The sequence below is a fragment of the Podarcis liolepis genome (assembly GCF_965112155.1).
Source record: "Podarcis liolepis genome assembly, chromosome: 2".
Taxonomy (NCBI): domain Eukaryota; kingdom Metazoa; phylum Chordata; class Lepidosauria; order Squamata; family Lacertidae; genus Podarcis; species Podarcis liolepis.
The window spans coordinates 30,374,180-30,390,803 of NC_139555.1; the positions used below are offsets into that span (position 1 = coordinate 30,374,180).

Genomic DNA, 16,624 nt, shown 5'->3' on the forward strand with positions numbered 1-16,624 from the left:
TCAGCAATGTGGTTCACCACATGGGGCAGAGTGCAGCTGTTCCTGACACTTCAATGCAGGGATCTTGCAAAGCCCAAGTTAGCCACCATCCTTCAATCCAGAAATCCAACAACACTCTGGGCAGGTGAAAAACTTGCATATGTTTGATTATGAACTATGAATGGGCAATAGGATGGATTTCAAACAGTACTGCTAACGAACCCCTTTCCCTGAAGTGCTGTAAAAGAGAGAGAGAGAGAGAGAGACACCTCTGTTGCAGTCTGATGCAGAGCAAAAGATGGGCCTTGGAGCGGCACACCTGCCTGCAGGTATTTCTGTTGGAACACACACTGAATTGATAGAATGTGACAAGAGCCTGCCTCTCTGGTCCCTTGAAGGCATTGCAGAGCAGCTCTTTCCTTGCGTGTTGGAGAAATGCAAATTCTGTCATAAAGAGTGCCTGGCTATTTGTGGGTTAATGTTCCTGGAGAGCCAGCAGACTTCCAGCAGCGTCTGGGAAGCAGAATGTGTGGGAGCTATTTTAAGATGGCTGTCCTTTGTGCAGTAGCAATGGCTAACTATTATCGTGAACACCGTTGCAGTCCACCGTACCCGGCTGATGTCTTTCCAGGGAAGCTGGAAAATACCCCTTGCCCAAGCCCACCGCAAGGAATCCCAGCCGTGAGTTTAAGGAGCGCATGTGAGCACGGCGCCTGTCTCCAAGTCCCTGTAATGCAGAAGGCAGAAAAGTGACACAGCACCACTGCTTCGTGCAGCTCCTTTGCGTTAGGCAAAGAGGGGAGATCTGCAGAAGTTGGCATAAATGATTTTGTGGTCCCTTTCAGCTCACAGAAAGGCAGCATGGGGTGTAAAGGAGTCACTTAATGTGTGTGTGAGCGCGCAGGGGGGAACGACAGATTTTGCAGTTACTGTATTTCAATTTCAAGGCAATAAGAATCTCATTTTCACTCCAAGCTTCTGCCGCAAAAAGACGACGTAAGCTGTGGTGCAGCGGCTTCTCCACTAGATGCCACCATTTAAACAAAAATGTCCTGTAGCTGTCCATGCAGGAGTTTTGGGGCATCTGTAAAGCTGCCGCCATCACGTGTGTGATCAGGCAGAGGATCGGATCCTGCACCCCTTCCATCTCAAGTGGTAGAAGGATCAGGACATCAAGCACAGGGCATGTAACAATTGTGCTGTGCTATGGGCATGGCGGTGGGTTCCCATGCAGCCCTGTGCTCAATGTGCATGCAATATTGTTGTTGTGTGAGAACTACGTAAATGGAGCCTTTGGCCCATAAAAAGCACTACTGAACTTCTTCATTCCTCATACGTCCATGGGTAGCCATGCTCTAACAGTGGTGGAGAAAGCAAGCTTTCGTCACAATGATGGCTGCTGGATCAACACCTGACTCGCCTTAAGCATTCTGCATATGCCTGAGCACATCCCACAGGAAGAAAGTCAATGCTGTGTGTTATAAGAAAAAACTGCTCCTTTTCCCTTATGGGGTACCCAAGAGCCCATATAGAGTCCTTTTTTAGGTTCTCTATCGGTAGGAGAAAATAACAGAGACCAACCAGAGAATATTGAGAAGCAAAGCAGCTAGTAAGCCTGATCTTTATTAAAGCTGTTGCAACACACAGGAGGCAGGAAGATAACCCCTGACCATGCGTGCAAGCCCTTATATAGACTTTTGAACTGCCCACCCTGGAGCCCAAGACCACCCATCATTCATACATCACAGAAGGGGTGTAGCCCAAGACCACCCCTCAATACATCATACTTACATCAAAGAAGGGGCGGACTACAAGAGAAATCTGAGTGCCTTGTTTTTATCCTGTTTGCCAGGTTACCTGATTGGATTACCTGGGCATCCAGGCCACTCTTTTGTTATGATAACTACTCAATTCCTGAATCCAGGTCACAGGCTCACCCTATTCATATCTTAAATGTACCCTTGAGACAGGATTTGTGAGCAAAGAGATGATGGGGATGCTCCCCATTTTCTTTGACCTTGCAGAGAAATATTTGAGGTCAATTTGGAAGAGACAAAATGGTTTCAGGATTTTCCCTGTACTGATTCAGACATGTAGTTTAAATATTTATGATTGTGTTTGCCTGGTACATTTATTTTATATCTTAGACCTTATAATTCTCATAACATTGTGAATTGACCCATAGTAGATATTTGCATGCACCTTGATAAACAAACCAGTTCGTCCGTCCATAATTTGATGTGTGCAATGCATCCTGATAGTTGTGGGGTGGGGGTGGGGGTGGGGGTGGAGGGCAGGATATATTCATTGTGTGAATCAGTTTCTCCTTTGGATAGAGGATAAAACTTGTATACTGTAACTTGCTTGCTTCACCTTTGGAAGAAGGTGCAGGATATAAATTTAATAAATAAATAATCACACCGGAATGCTGGTCAGCTGCTGTGTTCAGTGGCGGCCCTCGGGGTCACAAATTTCAGCTGTGCGATGCCAAAGAATTTGCCAAACCCCCCACCTCTCACCTTCCATTCTACATCATAGTTGCAGTGCCCCTGAGACTTGGCACCCAGTGTGACCAAACCACCTCTGCTGTGATCATTGTAATTGCTTACAGGAGGCCAAGAGATGAGAGGCTGAGGTTGCAATTTTAATCGCCACTTAGGTGGGAGCAAGTCCAATTCCCCCCATGCCTTTAAAAACAAAAACAAAAAACTTGTACAGTGGTACCTCGGGTTAAGTACTTAATTCGTTCCGGAGGTCCGTTCTTACCTGAAACTGTTCTTAACCTGAAGCACCACTTTAGCTAACGGGGCCTCCTACTGCCGCCGCGCCGCCGGAACACGATTTCTGTTCTCATCCTGAAGCAAAGTTCTTAACCCGAGGTACTATTTCTGGGTGAGCGGAGTCTGTAACCTGAAGCGCCTGTAACCCGAGGTACCACTGTATTAATTTTCTCTAAGCAAAACATTGCATTTATTAAATTATCACTTACTTCAAGCAGAGCAAGGCTGCTTGAAACGCCCCCCCCCATGCTGAATTCGGGGAAATAATTATTTCACCTCTGTTCAGTGGATCAGCAGAACCAGACAATGACTTGAAACTCATTCCTTTTCAACTTTTTATTTATTTCACTCAGTGAAAAAATGAAAAAGAAGGCAAATTCCTTTTGAAACGCAAAACAAGTGGTGTTGAGATGCTGCAAGCGGCTTGTTACAAGAGAAGCGTAATCAGGAGGAGAGCCAGGAGGAGGAATCCAAATGAGGGATAGAGAGAAGTAGAAGTATTGTTGGCTTCGGTACATGTTACATTTTTTATAGGACTGTCGTTACCAAAAACACCCTCTTTGTGTGTTTTTAACAGGCCACAGGAAGATTCACTTATGCAGCCCTTCATGTTGTAGTTTATGGCATTCTCGTCTGTCAATGTAACAAAACTAACGCAGTAAGTGTCTGAGCCAGTACAATCCACCACTTCTGCGGTACACTTTCCTGTGGGAGAAAAGCAGCCCGGGCATGACTTTCCATTGGGCTTGGTGCTCAGTGGTGGAAACGTAGGAGTGGCCGGTGTGCAGTCAATCTCCTTGCAACAGGTGATGCTTTCCCGCATGAAATTCCCTTTGCCATGAGTCACCTCGATCAATCCCAATTTGCAGGTCTCGGAGGATGCACAGCTCTTGCTTATTTTTTTGTCTTTTGAACTGGGGACTTCGAGCAGAGAGATTGAACAGGCATCTTGGCCACTGGGACAAGGCCGCTTCAGACCTGTGCAGTTGTTTGTTCCCTTGCAATACTCACATTCCAAAGAGGCGCCTGTAGATAGAAGCACAGAGATCAGGAAAAAAATCCAGGAGAGTGTTCATGGTGATGGGAAGGGCACAGAGAGACACCTAAGTGTTTTAACCATCATGTGGGCTGGAGGGCAGGGAGCAAGTCCCCTTGAACTCAGTAGGTTTTACTTCCGAAGTAGCCCTTCTTAGGATTGCACTGTGTGAAAGCACCTCTGTGCATTTAATGGACATGCAACATGGAGAAAGGACATCAGTAAGAGAGCCAAGAACAAACCGTGGCTTCAGATCCTGGCTATGTTCTGAAGCCATAGTTGAAACAAGCCACAGTTCTGTAAGTTCAAATGTCCCAGGGACACAGGGAAGAGATGAAGAGAGCAGCATGCAAGCCTGAGGGTTATTCTCATAGATGGAAACCATGGTCATTACTTTCAAAACTAATACCATGCCAGTATGCTAAGACAAACTTAAGAGTTCACATTTTATGGGGTCTTCTGCCCATTGCCAGCAAAGGTTACCTTTGATTGAAACCTCATGTCCTTGGGGATGTTATCCATGGGACCATTTAATCAATCCCTTGCTAACGAGCTCTTTTCATCCTCTCTGTTTTGCCTCATGGGTGACCTCCAAATCTGCTCTACCACCTTCCTGGAAGTGGGGGGGGGGGGTCCAACCACTCTCTCTATAGGCCATCTGACAGATCACAGCTACTCTCCAATGAGAGATGTCTGGTTGTTTATTCCAAGTTGCATGACCTATCTGAGCTTTAGTAAAATGCAACTGGGAGGAGAGCCTGCCCCAGAAATAGCAGAGAGCCCTATGACTGGGAAATCCCCCAGCAGCCATCAAACCATAGAAGGAGTTTTTTGTTTTAACTTCTGTCTTCAATTACAACATGAGGCTTATTGGAGTGAGCTGTGAAAGAAGCAGCGTCATTGAGTTTGGGGAGGATGGCACTCATTTGCAGATTACCTTGTCAATAGTTATTAGTTAAAATAGGCTACTGCTTGGTGTGCCTGCTGTAGAGCTAATGTTGGGGAACCAGGCTGAAGGTCCTCCTCAATTTCCTTCTGCTTTTCTACACCCCTCTTCATAGTAGCTAGTACTGAATGCTGTTGAATGATCAGGTAACCTGATCCCAACTCACTGGCTGCAGAGTAGACTAGCCTGTGTGGTTTAGAGGGGGAAATGTTCATTTTGGGCAACATTTCAGCTCAGTATGTAGGAAAGGTAAATGTGTTCTGTATTGGACACATTTTATTTTTTTTTACATTTCTCCATGTCAAATGTCATTATAATGCACAGAAGTCCTTTGGTGCCTGAAGCAAGTGTGGTCCACCAGAGGTTGTTCGGCTACAAATTGCATCACTCTTAGCAATTGGCCACGCTGCCTGGGGCCAGTGAGAATCAAAGCTCCATATCTGGAGGGCTGCAGATCCCCCCCACCCCTATGATAAAGGATGATGATGATTACAGCTCCTTAGCTAGAACACATCCATTGAAATCAATATACGACTAACAGTGGGTACCATCCTAGGAGTCAATTCTGGTCTATAAAACAGCACAATATCTGGGGTTTGATGGTTCAGGTAAGGCATCCTTAGCCATGCTAGTAACACCCTCCTCCCCCCCGATGCTTTGAACTCCCAGCTTCCATCAGCCCCAGCCGGCATGGCCAATGTTCAGGAATTATGGGAGTTGTATTTCGAAACATCTGCAGGGGCACCAGGTTGGAAAAGTCTGATATAAGGGACTTTCTATGGATGTCACTGAAATTCTACAGCGCTGACCTTATTCATCAGAATTTACCGGTTTGGATTTAATCAGTTAATTGACCCGTTTGTTGGTTGCATCCTTGAATGCTTTGGTTGCAGTTCTACTGAAAGTTTCCTAAGGAGCAAAATCATACCTGCATTTTTGGCCAGCATGTTCTGTGTGACACTTAAGGATCCGTCATGTGGCTCAGGTGTGATCTCCAGGAGTTCGCAAAGCAGGGCATAAATATTCACACTTTCAAAAGGATCCACCTCCAGACCTTTCTTAAAGGCTGGTCCCACAGCTCGGAATATAGTCTTCATGTTCATAACCTCATTGTCAAATCCATGTTCACCTTTATTGAATTGCACTTTGATTCTCTGAAAAGGAAGGACAGGGCATAACCTACTGCACGTTTTGCCTTGGTACTTCCCCAGCTTTCCTATGCGGTAATAAAGCAACGAAACAGCACATTTTTCATCTGTTGTGCTGTATATCAGGGCCAGCCCTACCATTAGGCACAGTGGGTAGGACAAAAGTGAGCTATTTGAAATGTGCCTTGTGTCCCCTAAGCTAGCTTCGCAGTAATTGAGAAATGAACTTCAAAACTGAGAGCTTTATATTTCCTGAACAAACATGCATACTACCTGGTTGCTATAACCCAATGTATTGCTTTGCAATTAAGAGTGCCTCTATACAACCTAAGAGCACAACCTCTGGCTGTGCAGTCCATGTACATGGCAGATAAGAGACAGATTTCTGTTTGTCTCTATACACCTGTAAGGATACTAAGCAAGGTCTTGTTTGAAGAGTGAGTCTGCAATCATAACCTCTAAGGAAGAATCCTGATGGAACACAGCCAGGGCTTACTCCTGGCTAAACATGCATGAGATTGTGCTGCGAGGCTGCAGTTCTTTGCAAGCTTATAGGAAGTGCACCCACTGAACAAAGGGACACTTGCTTCTGAGTGTGTATGTATGCATGCATGGGAATGGGCTGTAAGTGTCCATAAGCAAAAGCTGCTAATTACGGGGCAAAATTGTTTCTCTGAATGAGACAGGAAGCTCTCTCAATGCGACACTTCCTTAGAGTCCTAAGTATCCATAATGTAACAACTGCAAAAATCAGGATGACATAAAATAAAAGCATGAGGTCATCCATATGAACTCTGATATTCAAAATAGGTTGGATCTACATTGACCTTTTTAATGTTTTTAGAACGATATTAGCTATATCCTTCTAAAACGTCACAGGGCATACCGCTAAAAAATGTTCATTACCTCTGCAGTTTCTCTTACTACTGGTTCATGGTTGCTCTGCAGTGCCTTGTGGTGTCACATTTTAATAATGCATTGTTAATGTTCTAAGCAACACATAACATGTTGCTTACATTTTTGAAATTATTTCCTTAACCCTTTCTTAATGTCATAAACCATGAGTGTAGATCCCTTCATAGCCCCTCCTGGATTCTAACACTTGTGATAACTTGCTAGTTCCTGAGTCCACTAGGAAGTCCACTGTAATAAATATAACATAAAATGTACTTTAACTTGATCTGTTTGAGAGATGATTGAAGTTAAGGCGTGTGTGTGTGTGAATACAAACATGTTAAACATTTACTATAACTAAATTGTTAAAAATCTGGTTTAAGCAAAATTTCTAATATAAACCCAATTTAAAAAAATGTATTGAACCCATCTGGTTCAGTGTAAATGCCACGTGAAACAGTCAACCTGTCATATTTACATCAATACCTCCACTAGAAACAAAACAGGGGGGCATAAATATTGACGGGATATCACCATAATTAACCGCTAGGCTATGTTATGTTGCAAAGGCTCTCATATTGCTCAACTGGATCCATATTCCCGATTCAAGGTTTCCCAAAAGAACCAGGATTTCAAAATTAGCCCTTTCTTTCAGATTCCTTGGTCAACAGAATGGATTTGGGGAGAATGGAAGACAGGGAGTGGGGATGCCGAATTTTAGCGTCACACAGGTCGCCACTGAAATCTGAAAGCCCAAAGCCTGCCAGTGTGGGAAGGTGCTATTTGGACTCCAATTCAGGCACCGAAACATCGCTGTCTATGCTTCCTCCTGCCCTTCTAAATAGACTTCCCTTCCATTTCTCATGCACAAAACAGAAGACTGAATAAGGAAAGAAAAGAGATAAGCTGGAAATACAGTGGATAAGACCATACATACCCCATGGATCACGTAGCCGGGGTCACCGTACAGCACAAGAGGCGTGATCCGTGTGTTGTTGGCATAACGAAACCTCCTGGGGAATTCCTCCTTCTTGTAGACGTGGAGCTTGGGGTGAGCATTTTTCAGGGCTTCATAAACTTGTTCTAGTTTCCCTGGCTTTGGTTCCAGTAGACCATGTGGCCCATAGTCTACCAGCTCAAACTTAATGTCCTGGAAAGAGAAGTTCTGCACTTTCTGAAGGTGAATTTCATCTGTTTTTATCACCGTTTCCATGCCGTGGTCAGATGTGATGATCATGTTGAGGTTTGAGCTCAGGCCTGTCTCCTCAAGGCGCTGTCTCAAGTAACCCACCGTCCGGTCCACCTGGCTGACCATGTCTTTCCTCTCCTGGGATTCTGGGCCATATTTGTGTCCAGTGGAGTCGGGCTCACCAAAGTAAAGGGCGACAAAGTCAAGGTTTTCCTCGAGGAACCACTTCATGACTATGTCAATGTTCTGCCTCCACTCGGTCTCGTTATTGTACTTGTGAAAGAGTTTTTCCACCCTCTTCACCATCACCTGCTCTCCATGATAGGTGGCATTTCCCCCAGGGAAGAAGAGGGAGGCTGTCTTCAAACCCTAGGATGAAAAATCACAGACCTAGAAACTGGCACAATAATTGATCCGAGCTGCATATGATGCAAACACAGGTTCTCTGGCCTTGGGTGCACAATTGGGCATCCTCAATCTTTAGCCCTCAAGATTGCAGAGAAAGCCTTGGAAACGCATTGCCAGTAGTATAGGGCGAACCCTCAAAATCCAGCACAAAGCTGGGCAGCTCAGGGCTTGCCAGAGCATCCAGTGATGCAGGTGGATGAGGCTTAAGTGCCTCTGTAAAGCTCTTCCTTTCCCCCCATGCATCTGTTTGTCTGCTAAGCAAAGCAGAAACAAATATTTATTATTCATTCATTCATTAAATAAGACCATATGTGGAAAGAAACTCATAACTGCATGCAATATCAGTTTGGGTCCTTTATTGGGGTGATCCGTGGGTGTGTGTATGTCTGCATGCAGCAGAAGGAAAGTGTTGCTCTAGGATTAGGGCAGTCCAGTCCCCATCAGGGAAATGAACAGGAAGACCCTCAAATTCAGCTGGGCTGGCTGGCCAGATTTTGAAGTAGGTGAAGTAATAGGCATCACCATCTAAAGAAGAGACCCCCTGTGAACCCATCAAGTCCAGAGTGCACCTTTTTGGAGAGGCCCATAGATCCTGCCCCAACACATGGTGGCTTGGCTTCCACTGGGAGATGATTCAAAGGAAGGCATCTATATGTCATATTGTGTCTCTGGGCACCGAGCACAAAGATATACAGCGGTTCTCCAGAGATTTCTTGCCGTATGTGTGGCCTCTGTCATCGTGATGTGTGCTTTGGTAGCCATAATCACAGAGAGGCCAGTTCCTGACATCCATCACTTTGCCGTCCTGCTACATGATGGGGGCTCATCTGATGTCCAGCTCCTTGGGGGGAGGCCCTTCAACAAAAGGTCCAATATTTCTACTCCTTGAGGGAAGGCCCTTCAATAGAAACATCTTTGACAACCTTTCTCCAAGTCTTCTGGCCGTGGTAATGAATTCCTAAAAACTTCTTCAACGGGCTGATTCTCCAATTAATTTTAAGACAGTAGTTTTAGGACAGGGTTGGGGGAACCTGTGACCCTTCTCAGTGTTTCCCAAACTTGGGTCTCCAGCTGTTTTTTGGACTACAACCCCCGTCATCCCTAGCTAGCAGGACCAATGGTCAGGGGTGATGGGAATTGGGATGATGTTGCTGGGCTCCCTCTCCCAACAGCCCCAGCCAGCCTGGCCACTGAGAACAAAGCCTGGAGGGCACCAGCTTCCACCCACCCCTACTTAAGAAAAACCTGTGATATTACCAATGTCTGTGAAGATGGTATGTGCCTGGATGCTTTAGTTAGCAAGACCAGGGATGGGTTTGATGAAAATGATGCAGAGGTAGATGCAAAACTAACTTCATGAGAATGTGGAGCTTGTTGGTCTGTCTGTCTGTCTGTCTGTCTGTCTGTCTGTCTGTCTGTTTCTTTCAGTGGCAAGTTCCAGAAGAGGGCTCCCATTTTGTTCCCTAGAAGTGTTGTGGGTTTATGGCTTACCTGCCTTTGTGCTGTGATCCAGATGGGGAGGCTGCCATTATCCCACCACTCAGACTTCCCCTGTGTGTTGTAATAAGGAAGCTTCTGTCCGGTGCTGACATTGAACCACATGTTGTGAACCACACCATGGTTCTCAATGTACTTTCCTGCCAGGGGAGAGTCGAACTTGGCATTAGTTACAAGCTGTCTGCTAGTAGGAGTGGGTGGGTGCATCTCCATTTGCCGTACTTGCTGGACTCTGGGAACTCACCCCCAGGGGCCACTGAGTCAGAGTCCCTTCCATAAGAACATTAAGAAGAGCCTGCTGGATCAGGCCAATGACCCACCTAGTCCAGCATCCTGTCTGGCAACTAGATGCTTGTGAGAAACCTGCAAGCAGGATTTGAGCACCAGAGCACTCCCACCTCCTGTGATTTCCAGCAACTTCCATTACTGAAGACTGCTGTAGGCCCAAACATTCAGAGCCCTCAGCTGCAGACCAGTCAAGTCTTTGCAAATGGTAGGATCTTCCCAATTAGACGTCTTCTAATTGGCAGGAGACTGGTGCAGAACCTTCTTGGGGCAGATCAGCCTCAATTCTAGATATTCTTCCAGTAGACTGTTGCCAGCATGGAATTGCTATGTTCCCTTCTTCTCAGGCTCATTTTGCTCTGTTTCCCCTGCCTATGTTTCTTCTTTGCCCTCTGCTATGGGCCAACTGCTTTCTCACCTATGCCTGTTCCAGCATCACAGAAACTGATGCCAAATAATTCCCATGGATGTGGCTTAGTTGCCACCCTTGAATCCACATGCCAGTGTGTCACTGATGGTTGACCTGGCTCTTGAGAATCCAGCACAGCAAGGAGTCTAAGAAGGTGATGCTGTTTTGGACTTCAATTCTTATCAGCCCATGTCACAGGTTTTGCCCTTCACATTTTTAGCCTTAAACAACTTGGGGCCAGGTCTCAGGTGGGGCAGTGCTAAGAGTAATGCATGTCCAAGAGGTTTGCTTAAAATGCACCCCAAACTGAGCCTTTAGCATTATGGCTCCTGTCCTTAAAGAGCTGCCACTTCTGCTTCCTAGGGCCCCACTGTCCTGTCCTCATCTCTCCCAAGTGACCGGGCACTCACCTGTAAGCAGAGTGAAGTGGCAAGGGCTCGTCTGGGTGACAAAGGGAGGTGTGATGTAGCGGGCCTTCACCCCATCATAAGCCATGGCATCCAAATTGGGGGTGTCCACATCCTGGTCATAATTCCACCGAAAACCATCGAAGGAAACCAAAAGGAGCTTGCTGCGGTTGCTTGCCCTTTGCAAAGGGGCACAAGTTCCGAGAGCAAGGAGGGTAGCCACCAAGCCCAAGGAAGCAAACATCTTTCCAGGAAGGCAAGAGAGAGAGAGAGAGCAGGGAGAGAGTAAACATAGGAAAGGCACGGATTATATATGCATGGCAGGGTCTCAAGTTCACAGCTCTATCTGATCCACCTTTCTACACTTGGCTTGGGAACAAGTTCCTGCTGGGCTTCAAACTGTTTGTCAGCTTAATGCACAGTCAGCTTAATGTTGTTTTGTGTGTGTGCATGATGATACTTCAGGCTTTATTTCTCTCCTCCCCCACTCAACTCTCCCCCTTGCATTCCCCCTCTAAATACTAGGTGTGTCTTATGGTCAGGTGCGTCTTATGGGGCGAAAAGTACAGTAAGTGGTATTTCCTAAAGAGAAGAGGCCAGAGAAGCATCAGTGCCATAGGCCTGTGACAAAAACAGCTGCCAGCAATCATTGACAAGCTGCATCTTTTCAATCTCAATCATTCATTCCCCAATGCCTCTCCAAAGCTGTTCATACAGGGTGGGAGGAAAGGGGAAAAGCTAATTAAAAAGGAAAGTATTAAAATTCATCAAAATGGGGCAATCTAAAGTGCGAGCAGGCATAACTAAATGAAATAGATAATATACCATCACCAAGAAGCTGAAATACGAAAAAAATCTATCTCTCTGTATCCTTCTTTCTGTACTCTGCTTCTCCAGTTCTCCAGCTTGAAGATACTTGGTTCCACGCATTTCTCTTCTGCTGCCCTCTGGTGTACGGAGCTCCTTCCATGAGCATATATGCTGATCTGAACATGCATGTTGCAATGTCCCTCTCTTCCTTCCTGGCCTTCTGTAAATTCTCCCTTGCTGCCCCCAGCACATAGAGCTCCTTCCTTGCACATGTATGTTGATCAGTGCTCTCTCTCCCCCCACCCCCCACTTTCTACCTTTCCAGACCACCTCTGTTGTTTTGGGTCTGCTCACTTAATCCCAGCTGCAACCAAGTTTGGAGCATGTGTAATACCATTTGTCCATGTCCCTCCCTCCCAACCCTTGTCTCTCCTTCACCTCCTTCTGTTGTTCTCCCAATTACACTTCCAATGATAGAGCTGGATCAAGGAGCACCAGCTCCTTCAGGGAGAGTGTGGCTCCAACCAGGGCTGGCAATTTACTGACTTGGATGTTTATTGATAGCACTGCATAAGTCAGCATTTCTCAAACTGAGTTCCTGAAAACCTGGGGGTTCCAAAGGTTAAATCAATAGTGCATGGCAGAATGGCACAGGCAAGGACAGTCACTTGGTGTCCTCATGCTGCTGGTCACTGAGAGGTGGAAGGACAAGGCAGCTGAGTGCAATGTGGCCACATCAGCAGAGCCCATCTGCTCCTCCTCAATGCCTCCTGGTAACTGGGTGCAACACACCCTTTACTGGTGTCCTGTAAGCAATGGTGTCCTGCTTGCACCACCCCTTTACTGGGTTGAACAGGCTGTTCAACAGGGCCTGCCCACCCATCAGGCAAGGTGAGGTGGCTGCTTCAGGCGGCAGGATCCAGAGTGGCGGCAGATCCGACTTCCGGGTTAGCGTGATCGGCTAATGGCGGATTCCCTCCGAGCTCCGGAGGGAATCTGCTCGACAGGGGCTGGGTCTTGCTGTGCCGGCAACACGGGGACCCTTAAAAACCACGGGCGCGGATGCCCGTGGACGTGGTGACTCGGCGGGCACCGTTAGCGCCCTCCCGACCCGCGAAGGAGCCTTTTTAAAGGCTACGGAACGGGTGACGGGGAGCGGCGTGGTGCTGTGAGTCCTCTGCTACCCCTGCCGAGTGAAGCCGCATGCCATTTGTCGGAGAGCGCTGACTTCTTCCTTCTAAAATTCGGACTTAAAATCAAGAACAACAAATCAGCTGTCAAAGTCCGGAAAAACTGAAAGCTTTAACTTTAGCCGGTTATTTTGCTACAAAGTATTGAAAGTAAAGAAAGATTGATACAAACAAAATTGACTTTTGGGTCAGAAGTGAAAGGAATACTAAGTAACCAGAATCCCTCTAGAGGGGATTCACGGACATTACAAGAATGGAAATAGGTCGGAAAATACGAGCTGATTTGCAAGAGCTGGTCTTTCTCATGGGAAAGCTGCGAGAGATGTATGAGCAAGGCCATGTTTTGTCTACAAGTCCTATAAAGCCGAAATCAACAGAAAATACAGCTATTGAGATGGAAAAGGACTTGATGTTCAAAACACAGGCAGCTGGACAAGAAAAGAAATCAAAGATTGAAGAGGAGGAAAAGATACCTGTTAAACAGGAGGAGCAGAAAGGTGGGGCGGCCGAAATGCTACAGAAGACAAATGAGAGCTGAAGATCTGTCAAGACGATTTCAAACTCGACCAGAGTGAAAGTTGGACTATTTGGGACATATGAATTCAAGAAACAGAGCTGGAGCTCCACCTTTAAACAAGTAGGCCTGGTTGAAAGAATCATCACCAGCATTGAGAAAGTATCTTTTCGAGTTTGGGTATTTAATATAAGAGATTTCCAAAGAAGCCGGCTGAAAGGGACTGAAAGGGACTTGAGAGCCTCGGACGTAAGGTCACCAGGCTAAAAAGATGGACTAATGGCTTTTGGTTTGGGACTGAAACCGGGGAGGGAAAAGGAGGGTTTGGGAGCCCAAAGGGGGCCTGATTTTTACTTTGCAGTGTAAAAATTTTTATGTCATTTATTATTATAAGAATGGGGAATTCGTGGATGGGAACTAGGGACAACTTTAGGAAAAGTATTCTCTTTTCTGTTTTTTTTTCTTTTCTCTTTATATATGACTAAGGTATACAATTTAAATGTTACTGATTATTATTATTTTTTTTTAATTTTTTATTAGATTTTCCTTTTACTTATATTGATTACAACCATGGTTACAAATTTACAATTTTTGAACCTCCACCAGCACCTCCCACAATCATCCATTTTCTTTATTTTCCCGCATTTTCTATATAATATTGTCGATTTACCATTAACCTTCACCTCACCTAATTCTGTCTTACAATATACCTTAAAATATTACAAAGTCTCTTTAAACCCCACTAGCGTTGTTTGTTGATCACATATAGTTCCCAGATATTCCGCAAACTTTCCCCAGTCCTCGATGAATTTTTGATCTTTCTGGTATCTTATTCTTCCAGTCATCTTGTCCAATTCCGCGTAATCTGTAAGTTTCATCCTCCACTCATTTAGAGTTGGCAATTCCTCCTGTCTCCACCTCTGGGCCATTAGTGTTCTTGCCGCTGTAACAGCGTACTGAAACAGTTTATAATCCCGTCTTTTTATCTCTCTTCCTGTTATTCCTAACAGGAAGGATTCTGGTTTCCTGACAAACGAATATTTAAGCATCTTTTTCAGTTCTCCATAGATCAGATCCCAGAATCCCCTCACCTTCCTGCAATCCCACCACATGTGAAAGAGTGATCCCTCTTTTTCTTTGCATTTCCAGCACCTGTTACATGTCTTATACATTTTTGCTAGTTTTGCCGGTGTGATATACCACCTGTACACCATCTTCATTATGTTTTCCTTTAGTGCTGTACATGCGGTAAATTTCATATTTTCATTCCAAACCTTTTCCCAATCCTCTAGTTGTATATTGTAACCGAAGTCCTTGGCCCACTTAATCATGACCGACTTTACCTCCTCGTCTTTTGTTTGCCATTCCAAAAGTATTTTATACATTTTTGAAATTATCCTGACATCATTATCGATTATTTCTGATTGAAATTTAGACGCTTTTTCTATATAACCCCTTTCTTTAAGATCTTTGTTAAACATTGCATTTGCCTGGAAGTAATGCAGCCAATCATAAACCTGGTCCTTAACTTGTTCGTATGGCTTCAGTTTCCATTTCTCCCCCTCTTTCACTACCAATTCTCCATATGTTATCCAATTTGGCCTCATATTAATATTCTTTACCGACATTACTTCTAAAGGTGATAACCAGTGCGGGACTTTAAATTCCAAAATGTTTTTATACCTATCCCAAACCTCTATTAAGGAACCCCTAATGACATGATTGGTGAAACCTTTGTGGACTTTCTTCTTCTCCAACCATAAATAGGCGTGCCACCCGAACCTATTATCGAAACCCTCTAGATCTAATAGTTTGTTATTATTTAATTTTATCCACTCCTTTAGCCAGCAAAGACAGGACGCCTCGTAATATAGTTTTAGGTCCGGCATCGCAAAACCGCCTCTTTCCTTGGCGTCTGTTAGTAACTTAAATTGTATCCTTGGCTTTTTGCCCTGCCAGATATATCTCGAAAGCGTTCTTTGCCACTCTTTAAACACACTTGTTCCCCTAATTATAGGGATCATTTGAAACAAAAATATCATCTTTGGGAGCACACACATTTTGATCGTTCATATTCTGCCCCAAAAGGACAGTTTCATTCTGCCCCAGGTTTCTAGATCTTTCTTGATTCCATTCCACACCTGGATATAGTTGTTCTGATATAAGTCAATGTTTTTTGGGGTCAACCATATTCCTAAATATTTTACCTTTTTTACCACATCTATCCCTGATTCTCGTTGCAATTCCTCCGTTGTACTCTGGTCAATATTCTTGACCATTATTTTTGTTTTCTTCTTGTTTAACGTAAAACCAGCCACTCTACCAAACTGGTCAATTTCCTCCAAAACCTCATTTAAACTGTTTTTAGGTTATTCAATCGTTATTACAATATCATCGGCAAAGGCTTTAATCTTATATTCGTTTTTGCCGACTGTCACTCCTTTTATTTTATCATTATTCCTTATTGAACCCAAAAGGACTTCCAGGACTATTATAAATAATAACGGCGAGAGAGGACACCCCTGCCTAGTACCTTTCGATATCCTAAATTCTTCAGTGTGTATATTATTCACAATCAATTTAGCTCTTTGTTCAGAGTAAATAGCCCTTATTCCATTGTAGAAATCATTCCCAACCTCCATCATTTCTAAATTTTTTAACATAAATTCCCACGATACATTATCGAAAGCCTTCTCCGCGTCCACAAACATTAATAAGGCTTGCTTCTCATTCCTTGCAGACAGATATTCCAAAATATTTATTATGTTCCTAACATTGTCTTTCATCTGTCTGCCCGGAAGGAAGCCTGCCTGATCAACATGTATTACTTCCTGTAATATCTTCTTCAATCTTTTTGCTAGTATTCCAGCAAAAATCTTATAGTCTGTGTTCAGCAGCGATATTGGCCTATAGTTCTTTACTTGTGTCAAATCGGAATCTTGCTTAGGAATGAGTGTAATAAAGGCCTCTTTCCACGTTCCCGGGATGTCCTGTTGTTTCAATATATTATTCATGACTTCCTTTATTGGTACTATTAAGGCGTGCCTCAGTTCTTTATAATAGCTAGATGTTAAGCCATCTGGTCCTGGTGCCTTCCCTTTTTTCAGTTCTTTTATTATGTCGATAATTTCC

General features: G+C 44.6%; 1 protein-coding gene and 1 long non-coding RNA gene across 2 annotated transcripts in view; both read right to left on the reverse strand.

The window, feature by feature from the left end:
• Nucleotides 1-16,624, reverse strand: part of LOC310700758 — a 77,599-nt gene that overhangs the window by 44,771 nt on the left and 16,204 nt on the right. The gene's annotated exons all lie outside the window — the stretch shown is intronic.
• Nucleotides 3,081-12,245, reverse strand: ENPP7 (ectonucleotide pyrophosphatase/phosphodiesterase 7). Its single transcript, XM_083490081.1, has 6 exons — nt 12,227-12,245; nt 10,982-11,222; nt 9,872-10,017; nt 7,721-8,341; nt 5,670-5,895; nt 3,081-3,785 (listed from the first exon to the last, which is right to left on the reverse strand). The coding sequence occupies exons 2-6, from the start codon at nt 11,220-11,222 to the stop codon at nt 3,187-3,189; spliced, it is 1,833 nt and encodes a 610-aa protein (XP_083346207.1). The 5' UTR covers nt 12,227-12,245; the 3' UTR covers nt 3,081-3,186.

What these genes read in the sequence shown, in the direction of transcription:
- ENPP7 (XM_083490081.1), bottom strand. Translation starts at nt 11,222, where the DNA reads ATGTTTGCTTCCTTGGGCTTGGTGGCTACCCTCCTTGCTCTCGGAACT. An exon ending in GGATCACAGCACAAAGGCAG is followed by an intron (nt 8,342 to 9,871) that starts GTAAGCCATAAA and finishes TTTTCATCCTAG; the next exon opens with GGTTTGAAGACAGCCTCCCT. An exon ending in CCGGCTACGTGATCCATGGG is followed by an intron (nt 5,896 to 7,720) that starts GTATGTATGGTC and finishes CTTCCTTTTCAG; the next exon opens with AGAATCAAAGTGCAATTCAA.